Here is an 18,802-nt window from a genome sequence, read left to right as displayed (position 1 = left end):
AAACATCACATAGACATTGAAGTGCCTTCTTTGCCTGTTACACCAATATTGATCAATTTAGGTACTCTGATTTACTTTAAATAGGTAGTCATCAAAATCTCAAATTTTTTAACTACAATATAAAAATATTATCGCCTTTAGTTTATCTGAAGAATGATTAATAATAATTATATTACAAATATTACAATTATTTTTATGCATTTAAGTGAAACACCACTTCATGTGTTTTAGACAATGAGAAACCATATTTTCTTTTTTAAATCTTATGTTATCTATGCTATATGGATTAAATACAAGATTTCACTTCCGTTGCAGAAGTCTGGGTCATCGGACAAAACTGTTTGGTAAGCCGGCCTTGTACGCATTAATGGGTCAAATTCGAACGCTTGCCTAAGCGCAATTATACATGACCATTATTTTCTATAATAACACCAGCACTTATCGGTATGTCATGAGAAATCATCTTGAGAATTTGAAATATGAATTGAAGCGTTGCAAGCCCACTTCTGTGGTTTTAATTTAGTTTTAATTTAATAGTGCACTTTTGTTTGTTCAATTTTACGAAGCTAGTTTTTATGACAGTCATTTGGTTTTTTATTTATGATGACTTGGTAGACTCACTTTTTTGTAATTTGTTTTATAGACTCTCTGAGCGTTTAAAGCCTTTGATTTACATTGTTGATGTTTTAGGTCAAAATTTTCATAGAATTCCAGGTTCTAGTCTCTGTAAGATTGAACTGTTATTTTGTGTCGTTAATTTATTCTAGTTAGTTGCTAGTTTTTGTATTGCTTGAATAGTCGTAACTCATAAGAATATTCATTGCATTATTTTGATATTAAGTAGCGACGACGCCTTAATTATTCTACGAGCATTACTTATTATGCAAGTTGTAAGCTATTTTATAACAAATAGTTTTATCTCCGTTGAATCAAACGTTATCAAAAAACCTTACGGCCAATTGTCCGAGTGAATCTGGCATTGCACAATTTGTTATGTGGGTCAAATGGCAACGCATCTTGGTCTGCCCTTGGACCTTGCCTTGTCTTATGAAACTTTTAATTCAAGATCTTCGGATCAAATCATTTTTGTTTGAACCTGAAAACTCTTTGTCGAATGAATACGAATATCGAATACCGCCACAATCGTATCAAATTTCAAAAAGTATGCCAATTAGAAAACTTTTTGCATCAAACGAGGGAAACATACTGTTCAAAAATGGCCATTAAAACATTTGCAATTTTTAAGAAAGGAAATAGAAAATGATAGATAGTGTAAAATAATAATTGCCATTCAAAGTGTTTTAATCCGGTCATCCCTGACCCACTCTCTAAAACCATTGTTAGAATTCTTATTTTTTTGTTAAGTGTAAAAACTTAAATCCGAACAGTTTGAAAATGAAATAAATATACCAAGGTACCTACGTAGATTTAAAAATATTATAGACCGCAGTTTTTCGATAAATGGAAATTAAGCTAGATGCATAGATACTGATTAAAGCAATAAAACGCTAAGTAGTAGATAAGCTAACTATTTAAATGTAAAGTTCAATGTCCGTATGAGTAAGTTCTGCCTTTTTAGTAGTATCCTAATTCCTATCTGTCATGCAATTATGTGGATCTATTGCGTTTGCTCATTTGTGAACGTCTTAACATAGCAACAAGTTACTTGCAAAAACTCCGTTTATATAACAAAATACTACATACAATGCTCCGGATGTACAAAAAGTTGAAGCTAAACAAAACCAACATTGACTTTTAACAGGCATTGTATAAGCAGTAAACGTAAATAGCCCCAAGCTATCGAGTAGCACAATACAGTCGTGTGTGAAGGTCTACGGATTAACAAGTTGACATAATTTGCGTAAGTCTTGCCAACATCGAATATGGTCAAGATCTGTTTTGGAGAAACCTTGCTAGACCGGCTATCAGTGAGACTAAACGTCGATAACCGTTTACGAGATAGATATTATTCTACACTTTGTAAAATTGTGGAACCATTTCCTCTCGGCGCTGTTCCTACCAGATTTCAACGTGAGTTAGTGATTTTAGTATGAGGTGGATCAATAAATTCCTGAAAAGCTGGTAACCCAGAATCAGTTCCTCTGTGCTGCAAATATTCACGGGCGACGGTAATTACTTAACATTAGCCTGCTGCCGGGTTGTCCACAATATACATTTAAAAAAATTAAAAGAACAACAGTAACACTGATTTTCTTTGTAAAGCCTAAACGAACAGTTAAGTATAGTTTATTGAACCCAAAAGTGATTTATCATAAAATGATTTAGCACAAATGCAAACATGAACTGTAACTGTGCGAACATTTTTTCCTCGTACATACCTAACGGTAGCATTTCTTTACAACGCTGTCATTGCAAAATTATGATTTCGTAATAATATAGATAAAATAAGTAAGTTTGTTGCTGTTATTCATTCCTTGTTTGTTGTACATTTTACTATGTACTTACGTTATGCATAGCATCCAAGTGGCAACTTGTAACTAAAACAATTGGTAAGATAGTACAAAGCCCAAGATTGGATATCTTGGGTGGTGAAGTATTAGAATAGGTAAAAGACAAAACTTGGTCTGAAATTTTGAAAATCTGCGAGTTTAAGTGGAAGGGGAGTATTGTGATAGCGTATATCAATCAATTGCACTGGTTGACCCAAGTCAGTAATTAGATGAGTAACCGACTTTTGTTTCCACCGTGTCTGGAGAACACGTACCGTCCACGTTGTGGTATTATATTAATTTATTATCGCAAGAAAACCTCTACCATTTGAAATTAATAGATAGGGCTCACGACCCTCAACAATGTACGACGTAGAGAGAGAGAGAGAGAGCGCGAAATTTATTACCTATGTCGCCATAACACTTTCTTTATTGGCTTTCGTTACTACACTGCTATTAAAGTTTGATTTTCAGGCTATATATAAATAATTATTTTTATTTTTATATTCCTTTAACAGTTAACAAGACGATGTTTTTAAATTTTTATTGGTAGGTACCTACTTGACATTGCTTTTAATATTTGAAAAGGACGATAAAAATAAGATAAACATAACTATGTAAGTACCTACATATTAGCAAACCTTTTAAAAAAACTGGTAAAAAAGTAGCTCAAAACATTAATAACAAAATTCCTGTTCAGCCTTGTACTTAAATATTTTTAACTACCAACTATAAAATAAAAACACCGAATTAATTACCCGGCTGAGTTTGTTGTGGGCTCTTCTCACACGGGCGCGTTTGGAACCCTCGTAGCTTTAGTTTTAAGTTTAAGTGTACTATGGTCTATGACGTCTTAAAAATCTGACAATTCTGACCATCAAAAAGCGTAAAATGTTAGCTATTTGGTATCCCAAAATTCCTAAGAAAGTTAAAATATCTGTCCTTAAAGTATTTCTCATATATTCCGTACAAAATGAGAACTCGCGAGCCATTTTAGCTCTTTGTGTCTAACTAACTGTCATGTCAAAAGTACGATTCAACTTTATAACAACACACAACACTTTGCGAAGTCATTACACGTAAATTGCGGGTAACATTTCGTTCATTACCTACCAATCTACATTTAACTCACACCTTGATTGCATCGATTTCTAGCTTAGTTTAGATCATAAGAGGAATGTGCAACATCCACACAAACTCTAGAGAGTTTTTGGATGTAAAGCGGATAAATGTACATTTATTATTTTGGTCGAAATAAAGAGAAAAAAAAAACAAGGCCTAAAATCGTACTTTTGACATGACAGTTGACACAACAATTTATAACGGCGCGTGAGAACTTAAAATTTATGAATTATACACACCTTCATCAAAGTTAAACCTTTGTGTCCTTTGTATTTAGACCTTTGTGTTCTTTGTATTCAGGCGATTGTAATTTTTTTGTATTGTTTTCAGAGATCGTTCACGATGGCCGCACGGAGTGATTGGCCTAGTTTAGGACTCATATTCTGTATGCTGGCTTGTATCTCAACCTGCTTCAGTGATCCAGGTATTTATATGTTCAAATTATAATTAATCTTAGTCGTACCTTGTTACTACTACATAAATTATATTATCATCAATTCATCATCATCTTACCGAACCCATTGCTGACCCACTTCTGAGCACGAGTCTCCAGAATGACATCGGTTTAGGCCATAGTCCATCACTCTGGCCAACTGCGGATTGGCATACTTCATACGCCCTTGAGAACATTATGGAGAACTGTCAGGCGTTTTAAATTTTCTGCATAACGGTATCTGCCGAGCCCGAGATCTGATCTCCTAATTTTAATTTTAGACTATTTTACACCATTATTAATTATACCTAATCAGCATTGCGTAAAACTGTTTCTCAACATTAAAATGTAAGAAAAAAAAATAGAACTCTCAACAATATTTCCTATTATGGTGTCTAGTTCTGATTAAGCACACTTAAAAAATTAAAGTTAAATAACATGACTTGAAAAGTTGGCGTCAAGTGCTTCAGACGCTGTAAATACCTATTGAAACTGATTAGTGCATTTAGTACCTAACTGCCGTGTACAAAATAACCCACTTAAGTATAAAGTACTATCAAGAGCTATCAAAAGATTCGTGACCGATCAATGTGTGGTGACAATGAGTGGCATCAAACAAGTAGGTACTATGCAAGATCACATCCTTGTTTGAACAAACCACAGAATTCATTATAAGCATAGAAGTGATAGGTATGTAAATGAGCCACGCAGTCTTTCATGCATAACGTTTCAAGTCAACGTTTAGACCCATTACGCACGGTCGGTCGTTAGAATCTGTAATTTATATGGAAGTCGACGTGTATGCGCACACAGTCGCTGCTACTCCGTGCGCATACACACGATGACTTCCATAAAAATTGGAGATTAGGGACTAGTCGACCGTTCATGAGGGCTCTTACTGTGCGTACCTATAAAAGCTTCTTATTCGGAAAAACGTCATGTTTTCAAGAATTATGTTAGTCCGCTATCACGCTTTTTAAACTTTTCCTTTAAAATTTAAAGGAAAACTTGTACGAAAGTTAACATTTTTTTAAAAAGTAAAAATAGGCGTATTTACGTCTCTATAGTTAATATGTACGTTTTCTTGGCTGCTTTTAAATGATTTTTTGTATGAAAGAAGAAAGAAAGAAAACGAATTTATGCACGAATGAGTTGTATTGCTATGAAAAAAACGGGAGCACTCCGCTGTCCAGGTATGAAACACAGCAGATGTCATTTCTATAGCCTTACTTAAATTCTGTGGTAGAAACCTACATACATCCGCCTCGAGATTGATCACAGGCTTTTCATAAGAGGCATAAAACCCACGTAGGTCGGTACGGGTATCAAACACACCAAACGTGTAATATTTAACATCAGTGTTCAAGAAAGGTATAATAGGGCATTTACACAGCATTTGCTTTAACGATTAAAACGTATTATGTTCTTTGTTTAACTATATTGTCGTCCTTATCGGTGTTCTCCATGAACAATTCAAAACATCAAACTAAAAGCTCAATAATATAAAAGATGCGTGCTCTTTTGTTAATTTAATAAAGTATTAGATATTTTATTAGCTCCTGACTGCAACCTCACCTGGTGGTAAATGATGATATAATCTAAGACGGAAGCAGGCTAACCTGGAAGGGGTATGACAGTTTTTACTAAACGCTTATGTATATATGTTATGTATATATGTATATATGTTTTGTCGGTAGAGTGGTAACTAGCCACGGCCGAAGCCTTGCACCAGACCAGAGCAGAGGAGATTTAGAAATTATAAAATTCCAAATTTCCCCTACCGGGAATCCAACCCGGGACCTCCCCTGATAAGACCACAGTGCTCACCACTGCGCCAGGGAGCTCGTCAATAAGGATAAAAACCCGTGGTAGTAGTATTCTATTACCAACTACAAATTGAAGTCGTTGACTTACTTTAAGATCTTGACATTTGGTGCGCAAGCGCAACACGAGTCACGAAACCAGCTGAGGAATATTTCCCGCGGCCTTGATGCAATTTCCGGATCCAGTAGGTCAAGGACGTAATTTGAATTGCATTTCTTCATAATGTTAGATACGAAAGCATGTTGGCGTCATGTACAAAGGCCCTATATGCCACTAGCCCGTCATTCACCAGTCACCACGTCCACCACCGCAGATTCTACATAAACACACACTTAACGCTTCTTCCAAAATTCTACTTTCAATTTCCAACAGCAAATTATCGTTTATCGCGTAACGCATTATCTTTTTCCATGATCTCATGGCAAAAGATAATAACTCGAAGAATTTGATATTTTAAGTGAAAATTAATTGCATAAATAATATATATTAAAAAGAATAATTTATGTAAGTATTATAAACTTAATGTTGTTATTATTATAGTTGGGATCAGACATTTTGAAATCGAACGCATTCCTGAGACCGGTTTAAGCCAAACGCATGGAAGGAGCATGGATATTCGTATACTTATTTAGAAGGTAATGACAATGGAATTCGAAAGCAAAAAATAGACTTGAAGACACTACTGCGCCAAAGTATCAATACAATTTTTGAGACGGATGCATTCTACTTTTAAAGTTAAATTTAGTAACTCAGCTTAGTTAAATTACAAACTAAGTCGCAACTGCAGCGTACACCGTACGCTGTAGGTGCTGAAAATTGGAATGGTATTATTATTCAGTAGCCCGATATGTAGCAAAAATGGTGAGGAGAGGAGATGTTTCGTAAATAACTAATAGGATATCGTTCTTCCCGCCTCTTTTCTCCGCTTAGCCTCCGTGGAAACAGATTTTTCTCCTCTCCGCCCAATTCCACTTTGGATACCGGACCTAACGTTACATTCTAGGCTATTGATTATGTCCTAAAAACAGTCCAGAACTAGGATGTTTACGGGGTTTTACTAAAGAAATCGGTCAATGGGGCATTTAAGAAGAAAAAACCGCGGAGTGCTATTAAATTAGAAGGTAAAAATTGGAGATAGGTGTGAAAATGTATACGTTTCAGTTTTTTCAATACAGCCTAATTCAGCGCGTGTGACTTTTTCTGTAAATTCCGAACAGCTTGATCTATCTGCAGCAGAAGTCACATGAACACATAGACTGCCGCTATTGAGCGTTTCTTCGATGCGCCGGATGTGGCCGAGTCTTGAGGCTTTTGCGTGCGCCTCTTGCGGCTCATCTCGTGGTATTCGGTCACCTTAAATGTTAACAGACAAAATTACGCACGACACACGTTCCAGACATCACGTGTAAATATTTCGCATCAGTGAAAGTCCATGAAGGCCATTCGTATGTACACAGTTTACCTCACCTTTAAAAAATATTTTTGTATTTCGATCTCATTTTTCATTTTTTTATCACTTGTACGGTCTGAGCCCTGCGGCGTTGAGACAAGAAATTAAGCAATACTTAGTACACTATAATTTGTATGTATAGGTTTAATTTACACAAATTCTTTAGGAGAAACATAAATCCTAATCCTAATATTATATCCTACTACTTATTATAAATGTGAAAGTGTGGATGTTTGGATGTTTGTTACTCAATCACGCAAAATGGCTGAACGGATCTAGATAAAATTTGGAATGGAGTTAGATTATACCCTGGATTAACAAATAAGCTACTTGTTATCCCGGAAAATCAAAGAGTTCCCGCGGGATTTTGAAAAATGTTAATCCACGCGGACGAAGTCTTGGGCATCAGCTAGTACTTATAAACGTACCTATTATGCAAACTATATGCAATTTTATAAAAGTAATCATTAAATAGAACTAACAATTTAATATGTAAATTCACCGATGTTTCTAACAATGAAAAACTACTTTACACACTACTTACTTACATTACTACACTTTATTAATGCGTGCTATTCCTATGTGGTGTTAACATTTACCTACCTGCCTCTTATATGTGACTCTACTGCACCGGTTTGGATAGTAGATTCTACTGGGAAAAGCCATCAAAAAACTCTGCATTAGATATTCATGAGTTTCCAATTTTCCACGAGTCTATAAAATATATGGATTTTTGAAGATGTGTTTGGTTATTATTATTTTAGAGGTGATTATTATTATTGATCAGCTAGGATTTTTCGATTATATAAAAGTTTTTGATAGGTTTTGAGCTTTTTGTCGTAGGTATGGTGGTTAGGTTATTGTATCTGGGACTGTCCTTGGAAACAAATCAGTTGATGATTATTTTTTATTCAGATACAAGTTATCTCACCTGGTGGTAAGTGATGATGCATTCTAAGATGGAAGCGGGCTAACCTGGAAGGAGTATGGCAGTTTTTATTAAACCCATGCCCCTTTGGTTTCTACGCGGCATCCTATCGGAACGCTTGGCGGCACGGCTTTGCGGTAGGGTGGTAACTAGCCACGGCCGAAGCCTCCCTCCAGACTAATCCATATGCATATAGGCAGATCCATAGGCTAATATTAACATGTTAAGTGCCGGGTAATCATTTCCTCATTGAATCGATTAAAAACGAAGTAGTTAGGTAATTATAAATAGATATTCATGTTAATGGTTTATGTGTTTATCAATGGAATAACTTAATATAATAGTAAAATAAGGTAATATTGCAAATAGTATCGCTAGATGATGCCCGAGACTTCATCCGCGTGGACTTAAGTTTTTTTTTCTATAATTTTCCGGGCTAAAAATACAAAATTTATCAAAATCGGTTATAAGCATGGGTCGCCACACTTTCTCATGTATAATATAAGTAAGTATTGATGATTTCTATAACCAAAGAGTCGGGAGTTCCATATTCTATTCTTTTTTTTTGAGACTTCCTCCTTCTTTCAAGAACTATCTCGTTTTTAGAGGTATGTGAAAAGGGTAATAACGGAACCCAATTAATGTCACTCCGATCTGTCTGCCTGTCTGTCGGTCTGTCTGTCCGCGTGTATTAAGTCTCTAGCTCGTAGATTAAATGAACCTGAAATTTCGACGCCAAATCGAATACACACTTATTTAGAAATTAAATTAAAGTATTTTTCTCGACGATGATGAATAACCTATACCTTATTTGATCCGGGTTCATTACAACATTGTCGGCACAAACTCATATTATGATTATTATGATCTCACTTTATTGTAAAAAGTTTCATTAGTAAACAAAAACGCATTGGTATTAAAATAATTGATTCGTCCTGATTATACCGGATTCATTTTTTACAGTTGGTTTATATTTCCTAATTATCAGCAGAAAATATTGTATCCGTGACCTTAACCGCGAGTCATACTATGCAGCATAGATGTACAGTAATACTATTTATTTAGTACGCTAGATATGCGATTGCCGACGTGTTTTTCAAGCAACTTGATTATAACCATTTTGGTGCTGATAGCAACAGTGAGTGTCATGTGAGCGTACTCGGAACTAAATGTTAGTGATGATACATATTGTGCCAACATAGTGTCAACACGAAAGCCATTTGACACAAAGAATCAATTTTAATCCCCGGTATGCTAGGTGGGGCGCTTCTTGTCGCCACAAAAAATAACTGTCATTTTGTATGGCACACGTCTTCCAGCGTACCTACTTGTATATAGGTAGGTATTAAGTCCATTTCAGTGCTATGCAGTCATAATAAAAAGTTACAAAAGTTTTGTATCTGTAATACTGTGGGTGAGTTAAATATTATTGTATATTATAATTATTGTAATTTATGATTCAATTCATAATGTAGGTAGGTAATTCATAATAATGAATGTACAAAACCGTGTATGTGTTTATTTTTTGTTGATAAATTGTTCATCCAACTAATTGAACGAGTTTTTGTAGGAATTAGTTTGTGAATACGTAATTTATTTTAACAAAAGCACGTGGTTTTATGTATAGTTTTATTATCAAAATTCATTAACGTTTCATTTTATATGAAACATTCATCGCATGGTTTTTATATGTATAGCCTGGTTCTTTTCGGTACCTAAGTAACCTTTTAATAGGTAAATACTTCCTTACATAGGTGTTCTTTTAATAAGTAGGTAAATACTTTAATAGGTTTATATTTATTACTTAAGTCCAACGCTTAACTAGGTAAGTATTCATGCAAAAGAACCAAAATCCCATCGCAGGAAGTGAAATAAAGTCGAAAAATTGTATGACAGTTTGATGTTTTTAAACACCGAAAAATGGAAATTTAATGTGGATGAAATCTCAGGCAACCGTTTATTTTATAAGAGACTACCTGGCCCACTCGACTTCGCGTAGACAAAATTTGATACCATCATCATTAACATTATCGACCGATAGACGTCCACTGCTGGACACAGGTCTCTTCCATACATCACGGTCTTACGCCGCCTGAATCCAGCGGCACAACACTTTAGGCACCGCAAGTGTGTAGCAAGATTGTGGTAAAAGTTAAGACCAAAGAGAGTGGTTTTCAAGCAATTTTTCTGATTCATAAATAATTATAAATATAATATCACCCTGTACGTGTTTAACCTACTTTCAAGCTGTCACTCTGGCGACCGCGACACTGACTCACGACTTGATACACATCGAAAATAATTTATTGTCCCGACTTGCCATCTGAGTCTGACATTTTAAGAGCGATTCTATTTCATTTAAGGTTAAACCTATTTTATTGATAATAGATCGTACATTACATACATAAATGAAATATTGCGTTTTACTTAATTGGAAAATATGAATATAGGCAGAGATAGCGAAACCACGTTCTGTTTATTAGTTGGTGGATTGCTTACAGAAAGACGCACATTAGAATCTAGGGAAAACTTATGAGTTTTCTATGAAAGTTATGTCTAATTCATCACACCTGTCATGTTAATGTATTACAATTTATTCATAATCATACTTAATATAAAAATAACTATCCAGATTCAAGATAAAGAGAAGAATATTTACCCAACTGTTAAATACCTAAATATGTATAATATTAAAAAGTCAATTCGCAAAATGACGTACACCCCCTACAACAGTACAAGATGCTTTCAGGGTTTGTAATGTAGCTAATTGTAAAATGCAACCGACTTCGTCCGTGTACATCTAGGTTCTTAAAATTCCTGTGATAGCTCTTTGATTTTCTGGGATAAAAAGTAGCTATGTCCTTCTTCAGGATGCAAGCTATCTCTGTAGGTACCAAATTTCGTTGTCACTTAAATAAATGGGAAGTGACAAGATAAAAAAAAGATTCCAGTGTTGCAGGTGTACAGTGTATGAAGCTAGGTTAAGCATTAGTGAGGTAGGTAAGTAGGTACATAATTTTAGTATCAAGTCTTATTAATGAAATCCGGCCAAGTGCGAGTCAGGCTCACGCACCGAGGGTTCCGTAGTACAGTCGCATTTTTTCGACATTTTGCACGATAAATAAATAAATAAATAAAATAAAATAAATCAAAATCTTTTTTATTCAAAGTACTTTCGAATAGTCTTTCTACTACTGGTTCGGAATGCCTTTCCTACCGAGAAGAACCAGCAAGAAACTCGGCTCAGAAATCAAAAACTATGATGCATAAAAATACATGAAAATCTGTTTTAGAGTCCACAAGTGAAGCCCTTTCATATTATGATACCCCACTTGATATAGTTGTGTTACTTTGCTAATTGAAAATTTAATACTAATTATTAGTTCATGACCAAAATTTTTTTTTTGTGTGATGTAACCACAAATTCACAGTTTTCAGATTTTTCCGAATGTCTGCTATAAGACCTACCTACCTGCCAAATTTCATGATTCAAGGTCAACGGGAAGTACCCTGTAGGTTTCTTGACAGACCGACAGACAGACAGATAGGCAGACCGACAGACAGACAGACAGACAGACAGACAGACAGACAGACAGACAGACAGACAGCAAAGTGATCCTATAAGGGTTCCGTTTTTCCTTTTGAGGTGTACGGAACCCTAAAACGGAGCTGTAACCTGCGTGCCACTGAGAAAAACACCCTTTTGCATCAATAATATTATTAATATGGCTATAATTATAATATGGATATGGATAATACGTTCTTGTTACTATGTTGGACAACACGATAGCTTCATCCCTATGCACGAAGATATAACCAATATATAAACATTGCTCGTTTCGCATAGCAGAGTGGGTTTAATAATACATACTAGTAATATTAAGACAAATAATTATAGGCAATTGTCATGATATATCATGTCGTAACCATATCTTTTGGACCTAATGTTCCGCCCACTGCACAAGAGGTCGTGCTGACAGCCGTTAATATACTTATCTGCCTTTCTATTGAATACCTAGCAGTTTATATCTTGATCTAGTCACATTGTATAATGTACTCGTATGTTATTGATCGTTAGCTGTTGACACAATTCGGACTTGTACATAGAATTATTTCAATATCATATCATATTGTACGTAAGATACAGTGTTTAGATAACAAGCAAACGTATACTAATGAAATAAGGTAAAATATTATAAACTAAGGTACTTACATAAATCACTATTTTACTTACTTTAAAGCCCGTGAAACCATCAGCGTAGATTTAGGGTTTTTTTTAATCGCGTGGAAACCCCTTGTTTTCTCGGAATTAATTAAAGATCCTTTGGTTATCTTCATGATGAAAGCTATATTTGACTTTCGTTAAATCCGGTTGACTAGTTGAAGCATAATAGATATTATCATAGAAGATATATATCATAACATAAATATCAAATCAAATTATTTATCCAATCCAATAATCAGCCTGTGCAAGCGTCCACTGCTGGACATAGGGCTTCAAGAACGCGCCACCAAACGCAGTCCTCTACCTTCCTCAGGTTGCCCTGCTCATTGTCTCTTTAGCTTGCTATAATTTATGAATAAATGAATGAATGATTGTAGAAATGACTACAGCCGCACGTGCCATACGTAAGGCATTCTTTCAGGAACTGCTTAAAACATCCACATTTCATTTTCGTGACCAATGCGGTCAGTTTGTGTAACAATTGTGTGCAATTGATGAATGAATAGGTTTAGCGCTTACGATAGGCGCAAGGGACACCGACAGAGTAGACCTCGCACCTTACTCCACTCGCGGCCGCACACGGTCTGCTCTACTCTAATGTGTGATTAACTTTAGCCTTCGATTATAATGTGTTCTGCTAAACACAAAGATTAATTATTTATTGTTTTATTGCAACAAAAAATCTATGTCACATAAAAACTAGCATCAACATTTATAATACCGATTGCGTGCCGCAAATATTTTATTATAATTCCGAACTCATGTGATTTTAATTACGTACATATTATTGTAAGTGCTGTATTTATTGTGCAGGTGTTACAGTTGGCTTCATATCCGTTTCGAATCATGTGCACCCTCAAGAAGTTTAAAGGCTTGCACACACACAACGTGTGGATTGTAACGCGGGTGCGGCGGAAGCTGGAAACAAGTTTAAAGCTCTTAGAACTTGTAATATAAGGAACTGTATGAAGGCGTTAACACTACGGAGGGAGCGTAGGAACAGCTCCTCTGCAGTTGCGCCTCTTTGTCATCCCCTTCCTTATTGTGACGCGTTTAGACAGTTTCTTCTCATACAAATAGTGAACAGTTGGTGTCAGGTAATAATTCTGGCATGAGAAGAACCTGCGAAGTGGGTGATTTATTGTTATTGATCAGTCAACCTTTCGACGCGCAGCATGTCTACCCTTATGATAAATGCGAAAGTGTGTTTGTTTGTTGATTTGTTGGTTTATTGGTTTGTTGGTTTGTCTTTCAATCACGTCGCAACGGAGCAGCGGACCGACGTTGTTTTTTGCATGGTTATAGTTAAAGACCTGCAAAGTGACATAGGCTACTTTCATCCTGGCTCAAAAATCAAAGACTTCCCACAAGATTTTTAAAAACCTAAATCCACGCGGACGTAGTCACAGGCATCAGCTAGTACTTATATACTTAAGCACACAACCGCATCCTCTCCACTATAGTCCAAACTTACATAAACTGCAACTTCTATCCTTGTAGACTCACACAGTCTATGTGACGTCCTGCCAATTGCAGTCGCCATCATGCGTCGCTGCTGACACGCGTTTTGTGTGTCCAAGCCTTAAATATGGTACGTCGTGACTTTGACTTACATTGAAGTTACTAAGTAAAGTTTTTATCGTATGTGTTTATCTTTTAAGAAATAACGGTATTCAACGAAACGTAACTTATGCTCTTTATTCTTAGAAATTAAGCACAAAAATAAGGCCAAGGTAACGTTTGTTTTCAATCAGTATAATATATTAGTGTACTTATATCCTCGCACTTAAGATGTTCAAACTTCAAACTACAAAATATACACCCGATAAAAATCTGAGAAACGATTCTTAAGGTTCTTTTTGTTTGGTGAATTTGCATTCTATAATGTAAGCTGTTCCTACTTATAAATTGTAAACTATATATGACTACCCCAATTATAAATGTGAAAGTGTGTTTGTTTGTTGGTTTGTTGGTTTGTCCTTCAATCACGTCGCAACAGAGCAACGGATCGCCGTGATTTTTTTCATGGGCATACTTTAAGACCTGGAGAGGGACATAGGCTAGGCATTTATCCCGGAAAATCAAAGAGTTCACACGGGATATTTAAAAAACCTAAATCCACGAGTACGAAGTCGCGAGCATCTGCTAGTTAAAAATAATAATAAATTATTTCTTTTGTTTCAGAAGTTTATTACGAGAAGCAGCGCTACGATGGCTGGTTCAACAACAGAGCTTACCCTGACTGGGGCTCCGTGGGTTAGTTATTTTCTTTGTTATTTTGAAAGGCACGTATCAGTTTTATATTCAATCCCCTTTTTCGGTTGACAGTCATATTCGTATCCTTCCTTCAAATTCCTTGATTTAATTTAAATAGACACGTTTAATCTTAACATAGGTATAGTCTTACGCGACCATGTTGAGATGGCAATCGGGGACGGAGCGCCCCACACACCCGCACAGCCCCCGCACTAACCCGGTGCGTGTGAGTAACCGCTATTACGCCGCTCGAATCCAGCGGCTCCCTGTAATTCGTTTGATGTCTCTGTCTTCCAACGCTGCGCTTTCCAGTGTGACATATACTAATATAGAATTAATATCTTTATATCAAAAGATAGTTGATATAAGATAATCTATTGTATGGAAGCAAGGCTGAACATTTGAAATATAATATCGAATTACAGATTTGGAGTGACATATTTTATCAATTTATTGTAGGTATAGGGTTGCTACTATTATCCCTATCGGCACAATTTTTTTTGCTAAAACTATAGGTAGGTACTCATATACATATTTTTAGCGAGGTCTTCTTCATCTTAGCTAAGATTTTAGTTTACGCCGCGAAATATTATACTAAGGTAAGGTACTAAAATTTTATTCAAGCACTACACACAAGATGGTGCCCGCGTCAAAGTTCGCGTAAGTTTCGGTTTTATTAATAATCCTGTGGGAACTCTTTGAATATCCGGGATAAAAAGTAGCCTTCGCCTTAGTATGGGATACGAGTAATCTCTGTGCCAAATTTCGTCAAAATCGGTCAAATTCGGACAGACAGGTACATACTTTTGCATTTATAGTATCTAAAAATGCAAAAGGATATACATATGGATTTATAGCAGCCCTATTAAGACTACTTGAACCTTTGTTTGATACGTATTATGATTCAACCTGACGGTCAGTTCAAATCATGTCATGTTTCTTTGAACTACTGAGTTGATATATCGATTCTGCCTTGAAATCGTAATCATGTAGGTACGTAGATACCTACGAGTACAAACTATTGAATGTGGGTCAATAAATGACGAGAAGGTACCTATGATACTTTTAATTAAAGACTTTATTTTTACCGAAAAAGCCAGTTTAACAATAATTCAGACTTGTCACTACAGATACAACTGGTTCATGTGACAATTCTAGGTCGTGTAAAAAAATCATGTAAAAAAATAGTTTACAAAGACCCTAGTACATAACTATCAGCCTAGCGTACTCAGCCAATGTATCGGCGAAAGTGCAAAACTGTGGTACAGGAGTACAGAACGTGGCGTCTTCGTACCTTACGCGACAGGTTGAAATTCAATCGGTGAGGGAACACCCGCACAGCCCCCGCGCTAACTCGGTGCGGGCGAGCGTGGTTAACGTGTGGGTGTACGAGGCGTCCCCCCTGCCTCATACCCCGATTGCCATCTCAACCTGTCGCGGACTATATATTTGTTACATGTGGGGTACGCTGTCGATTTTTTTCATACAAACATTTTAGGATTTTGGAGCAATTCTGAAATTTCGTTTACATTTTGGCCGGAAATTGCCAAACGCTTTGGGCTCTGTGTTTTCCTACGCGAAAAAGAATAAAGCATCATCCAAACCTGCGCGACCAAAGTGACTACGAAGCGGGAATGTCAGCCACGTGGCGTGGTCGCCTCGCATGATAGCTGCTAATGGCGCCACGCACACCTACACGACTACAAAGTTGCGTACCTATAAGTTGCTGTCTATAGATTCGTGACCTGGACGCTCCTGCATCGTGTCTCGCAACCTGCGTTCATGACGCGCAGGTGTGGCCGCAGCCTTAAATATAAACTAGAAACAAATCTATTCTTTATTTTTCGCATCTATTTTTGCTAATTTTAAAGGGAAATCCCTGTATAATGAGAAAACAAAGCACAAAGCGCATTAGTATAATCTTTGTTAGTAAATTAACACTTCTAATTTAGATAAAATCATATAGTCTTAGATATAATCAAAAACCTTTTAAGTTCATCGCATGAACTTTATAACTGGTAATATCTTACTTGTATAAGTGACATTAAGAGTAATTTGCAGTAATTTTCAGTATCAAGTAATAAAATATGTGTGGAATTTATATGATTTAAGTGGTATCATTCATTTTCCCTCAAATAGGCAATGCGCAATTCTGTTCAAGTGTTTTAGGTACCTACCTACATAACCAGGTTATTTTGTACTAGATGATGCCCGCGACTACGTCCGCGAGGATTTAGGTTTTTTTAAAATCCCGTGGGAACTCTTTAATTTTTCCGGAATAAAATACTTTTTAATATCCATTCCCGGGATATAAGCTAACTCTGTACCGAATTTCATCAAAATCAGTTGAACTGTTGGGCCGTGAAAAGCTAGCAGACAGACAGACAGACAAACAGACAGATAGACAGACAGACGGACAGACAGACACACTTTCACAGGCATTTATAATATTAAGTATGGGTATGGATTTTGTATTCATGCTGATTCACATCAACCGACTTCAAGCCGTCATACAAAAGACATCAACGCGTTACTTCTAAATTATGATAAATCAATAATTAATTTGTACCAACAATTCGTTTTGTAACATACTAAACATTTTAGTTTTTCTATAGTAGAATTTATGTATTAAAACATATTTTACTACTTAAATTCGACTACTACTTTTACATTTTTTTTTCTAATTTTAACATTAACTAACTTTAACTTCTAACTTCTTCCTTCACAAAATACTTCTACCTTTATCATAAATGAATAAAGTAAAAGAGATCGCATCCAAAGACGTGCAGGAAGCGAAAATAATATCAAAGCCACCAGCGATACATACTGCAACAACCTCTGCTAATTAAACTAGGAGTTCTTCACGGTGACACCGACTATTGCTGTTTCACATACATTTCAGTCATCAAAATTCATTTTCCACAAATAATCCGGACCCCTCCTATACTCTATTGCTGGACCTTTTAAGGTATATGAATCGTATACCTTAAATTTGATTTAAAGTCCATTGTATAATACGATGGACTTTAAATCCAACTGTGAGCACTTATTACGAGTATGTAGACAGGTATAACATTCACATACTTAAATGAGGCTGTGAAAGTGATGTGATTCTGTGCTATATTACGTCAGCCTTATACAGCCTCAGATGTCATGACAGATAAATGCGCTATGAGTTTCTAATTAGTAATTAATTGTTACTAAGTAAATAGTTTCATTGATCACGACTTTGTATTTATTATCTATAATATAAAAATGAATCACTAAATGTGTTGCTCATCGCAAATCTCGAGAACAACTGAACCGATTTCGCTAATTCCTTTTTTATAATATTCCTTGAAGTACGAGGATGGTTCTTACGGAGAGAAAAATTTAAAAAATTTGAATCGACTGTTAGGCGGAACGAAGTTCGCCAGGCCAGCTAGGCATTAACTAAAAATAATTAAAAGATTACCATGACATTTAACTGACAAACAGAATTAAAAAATGCTTTTGGTAGGTACTTGAAGATACTTTTTAAAAATTTCAATTAGGTTCTGTAACTCTCAAAAATGAAGGCTCAACCTGCTAGCTACAATCAGTACACCTTGCCGGTACGTAAAGCCCGATCTTTTTCTGGTTGTGTCGGATTTTCGTCCCATTGGGCTGTGAGGGTGCAACTGTGTTTGGGCACACACTTCTGCGGATAGCATGCTAATCTCCGTAGAAATTGGCTAAATCATTTAACGAAATCACTATACATTTATACTTATTCAAAGTTAGCAGCAAAGTATTATACTATCTTGAAATTCAGTCACCGATACTGCAGATTAGGATCAACGTTACTTTAGTATCGCTAAATATGGCTACTTCATTAAGCTATCGCAACATAGCCACACCCTACCCCTTTTAAATATGAGAGTTTTAAATTGACGAATATCGATAACACAGATATATCAACTTATCAAAAGCAGCTCAATTTCGATTTTGCAATCACACGTCTGAGTAAAGCAAGTAGGGTTGCCAATCACAAAATCATTAAAGCAAAAGTTCATGAGTAATAAAATTGTATTTAACACAAAAAAGATCGAGTTTCGTGTTAAATTTTATAACAAATCCAAAGATTGACAAGGCA

At 35.8% G+C, this 18,802-nt stretch overlaps 1 protein-coding gene across 1 annotated transcript in view; it reads left to right on the top strand.

Moving 5' to 3' along the window:
- The window catches only part of Duox (dual oxidase), a 43,117-nt gene that overhangs the window by 4,314 nt on the left and 20,001 nt on the right, over nucleotides 1–18,802 (top strand). Inside the window, exons 2-3 of the mRNA XM_034976193.2 lie at nucleotides 3,903–3,996; nucleotides 14,617–14,688. Coding sequence (XP_034832084.1) covers nucleotides 3,915–3,996; nucleotides 14,617–14,688 — 154 coding nt within the window. The 5' untranslated portion in view covers nucleotides 3,903–3,914. The remainder of the gene's footprint in view (nucleotides 1–3,902; nucleotides 3,997–14,616; nucleotides 14,689–18,802) is intronic.

This window comes from Maniola hyperantus, chromosome 15 (assembly GCF_902806685.2).
Source record: "Maniola hyperantus chromosome 15, iAphHyp1.2, whole genome shotgun sequence".
Lineage (NCBI taxonomy): Eukaryota > Metazoa > Arthropoda > Insecta > Lepidoptera > Nymphalidae > Maniola > Maniola hyperantus.
Note: the sequence above shows the minus strand (reverse complement) of the source record. Positions and strands in the feature narration are given on the sequence as shown.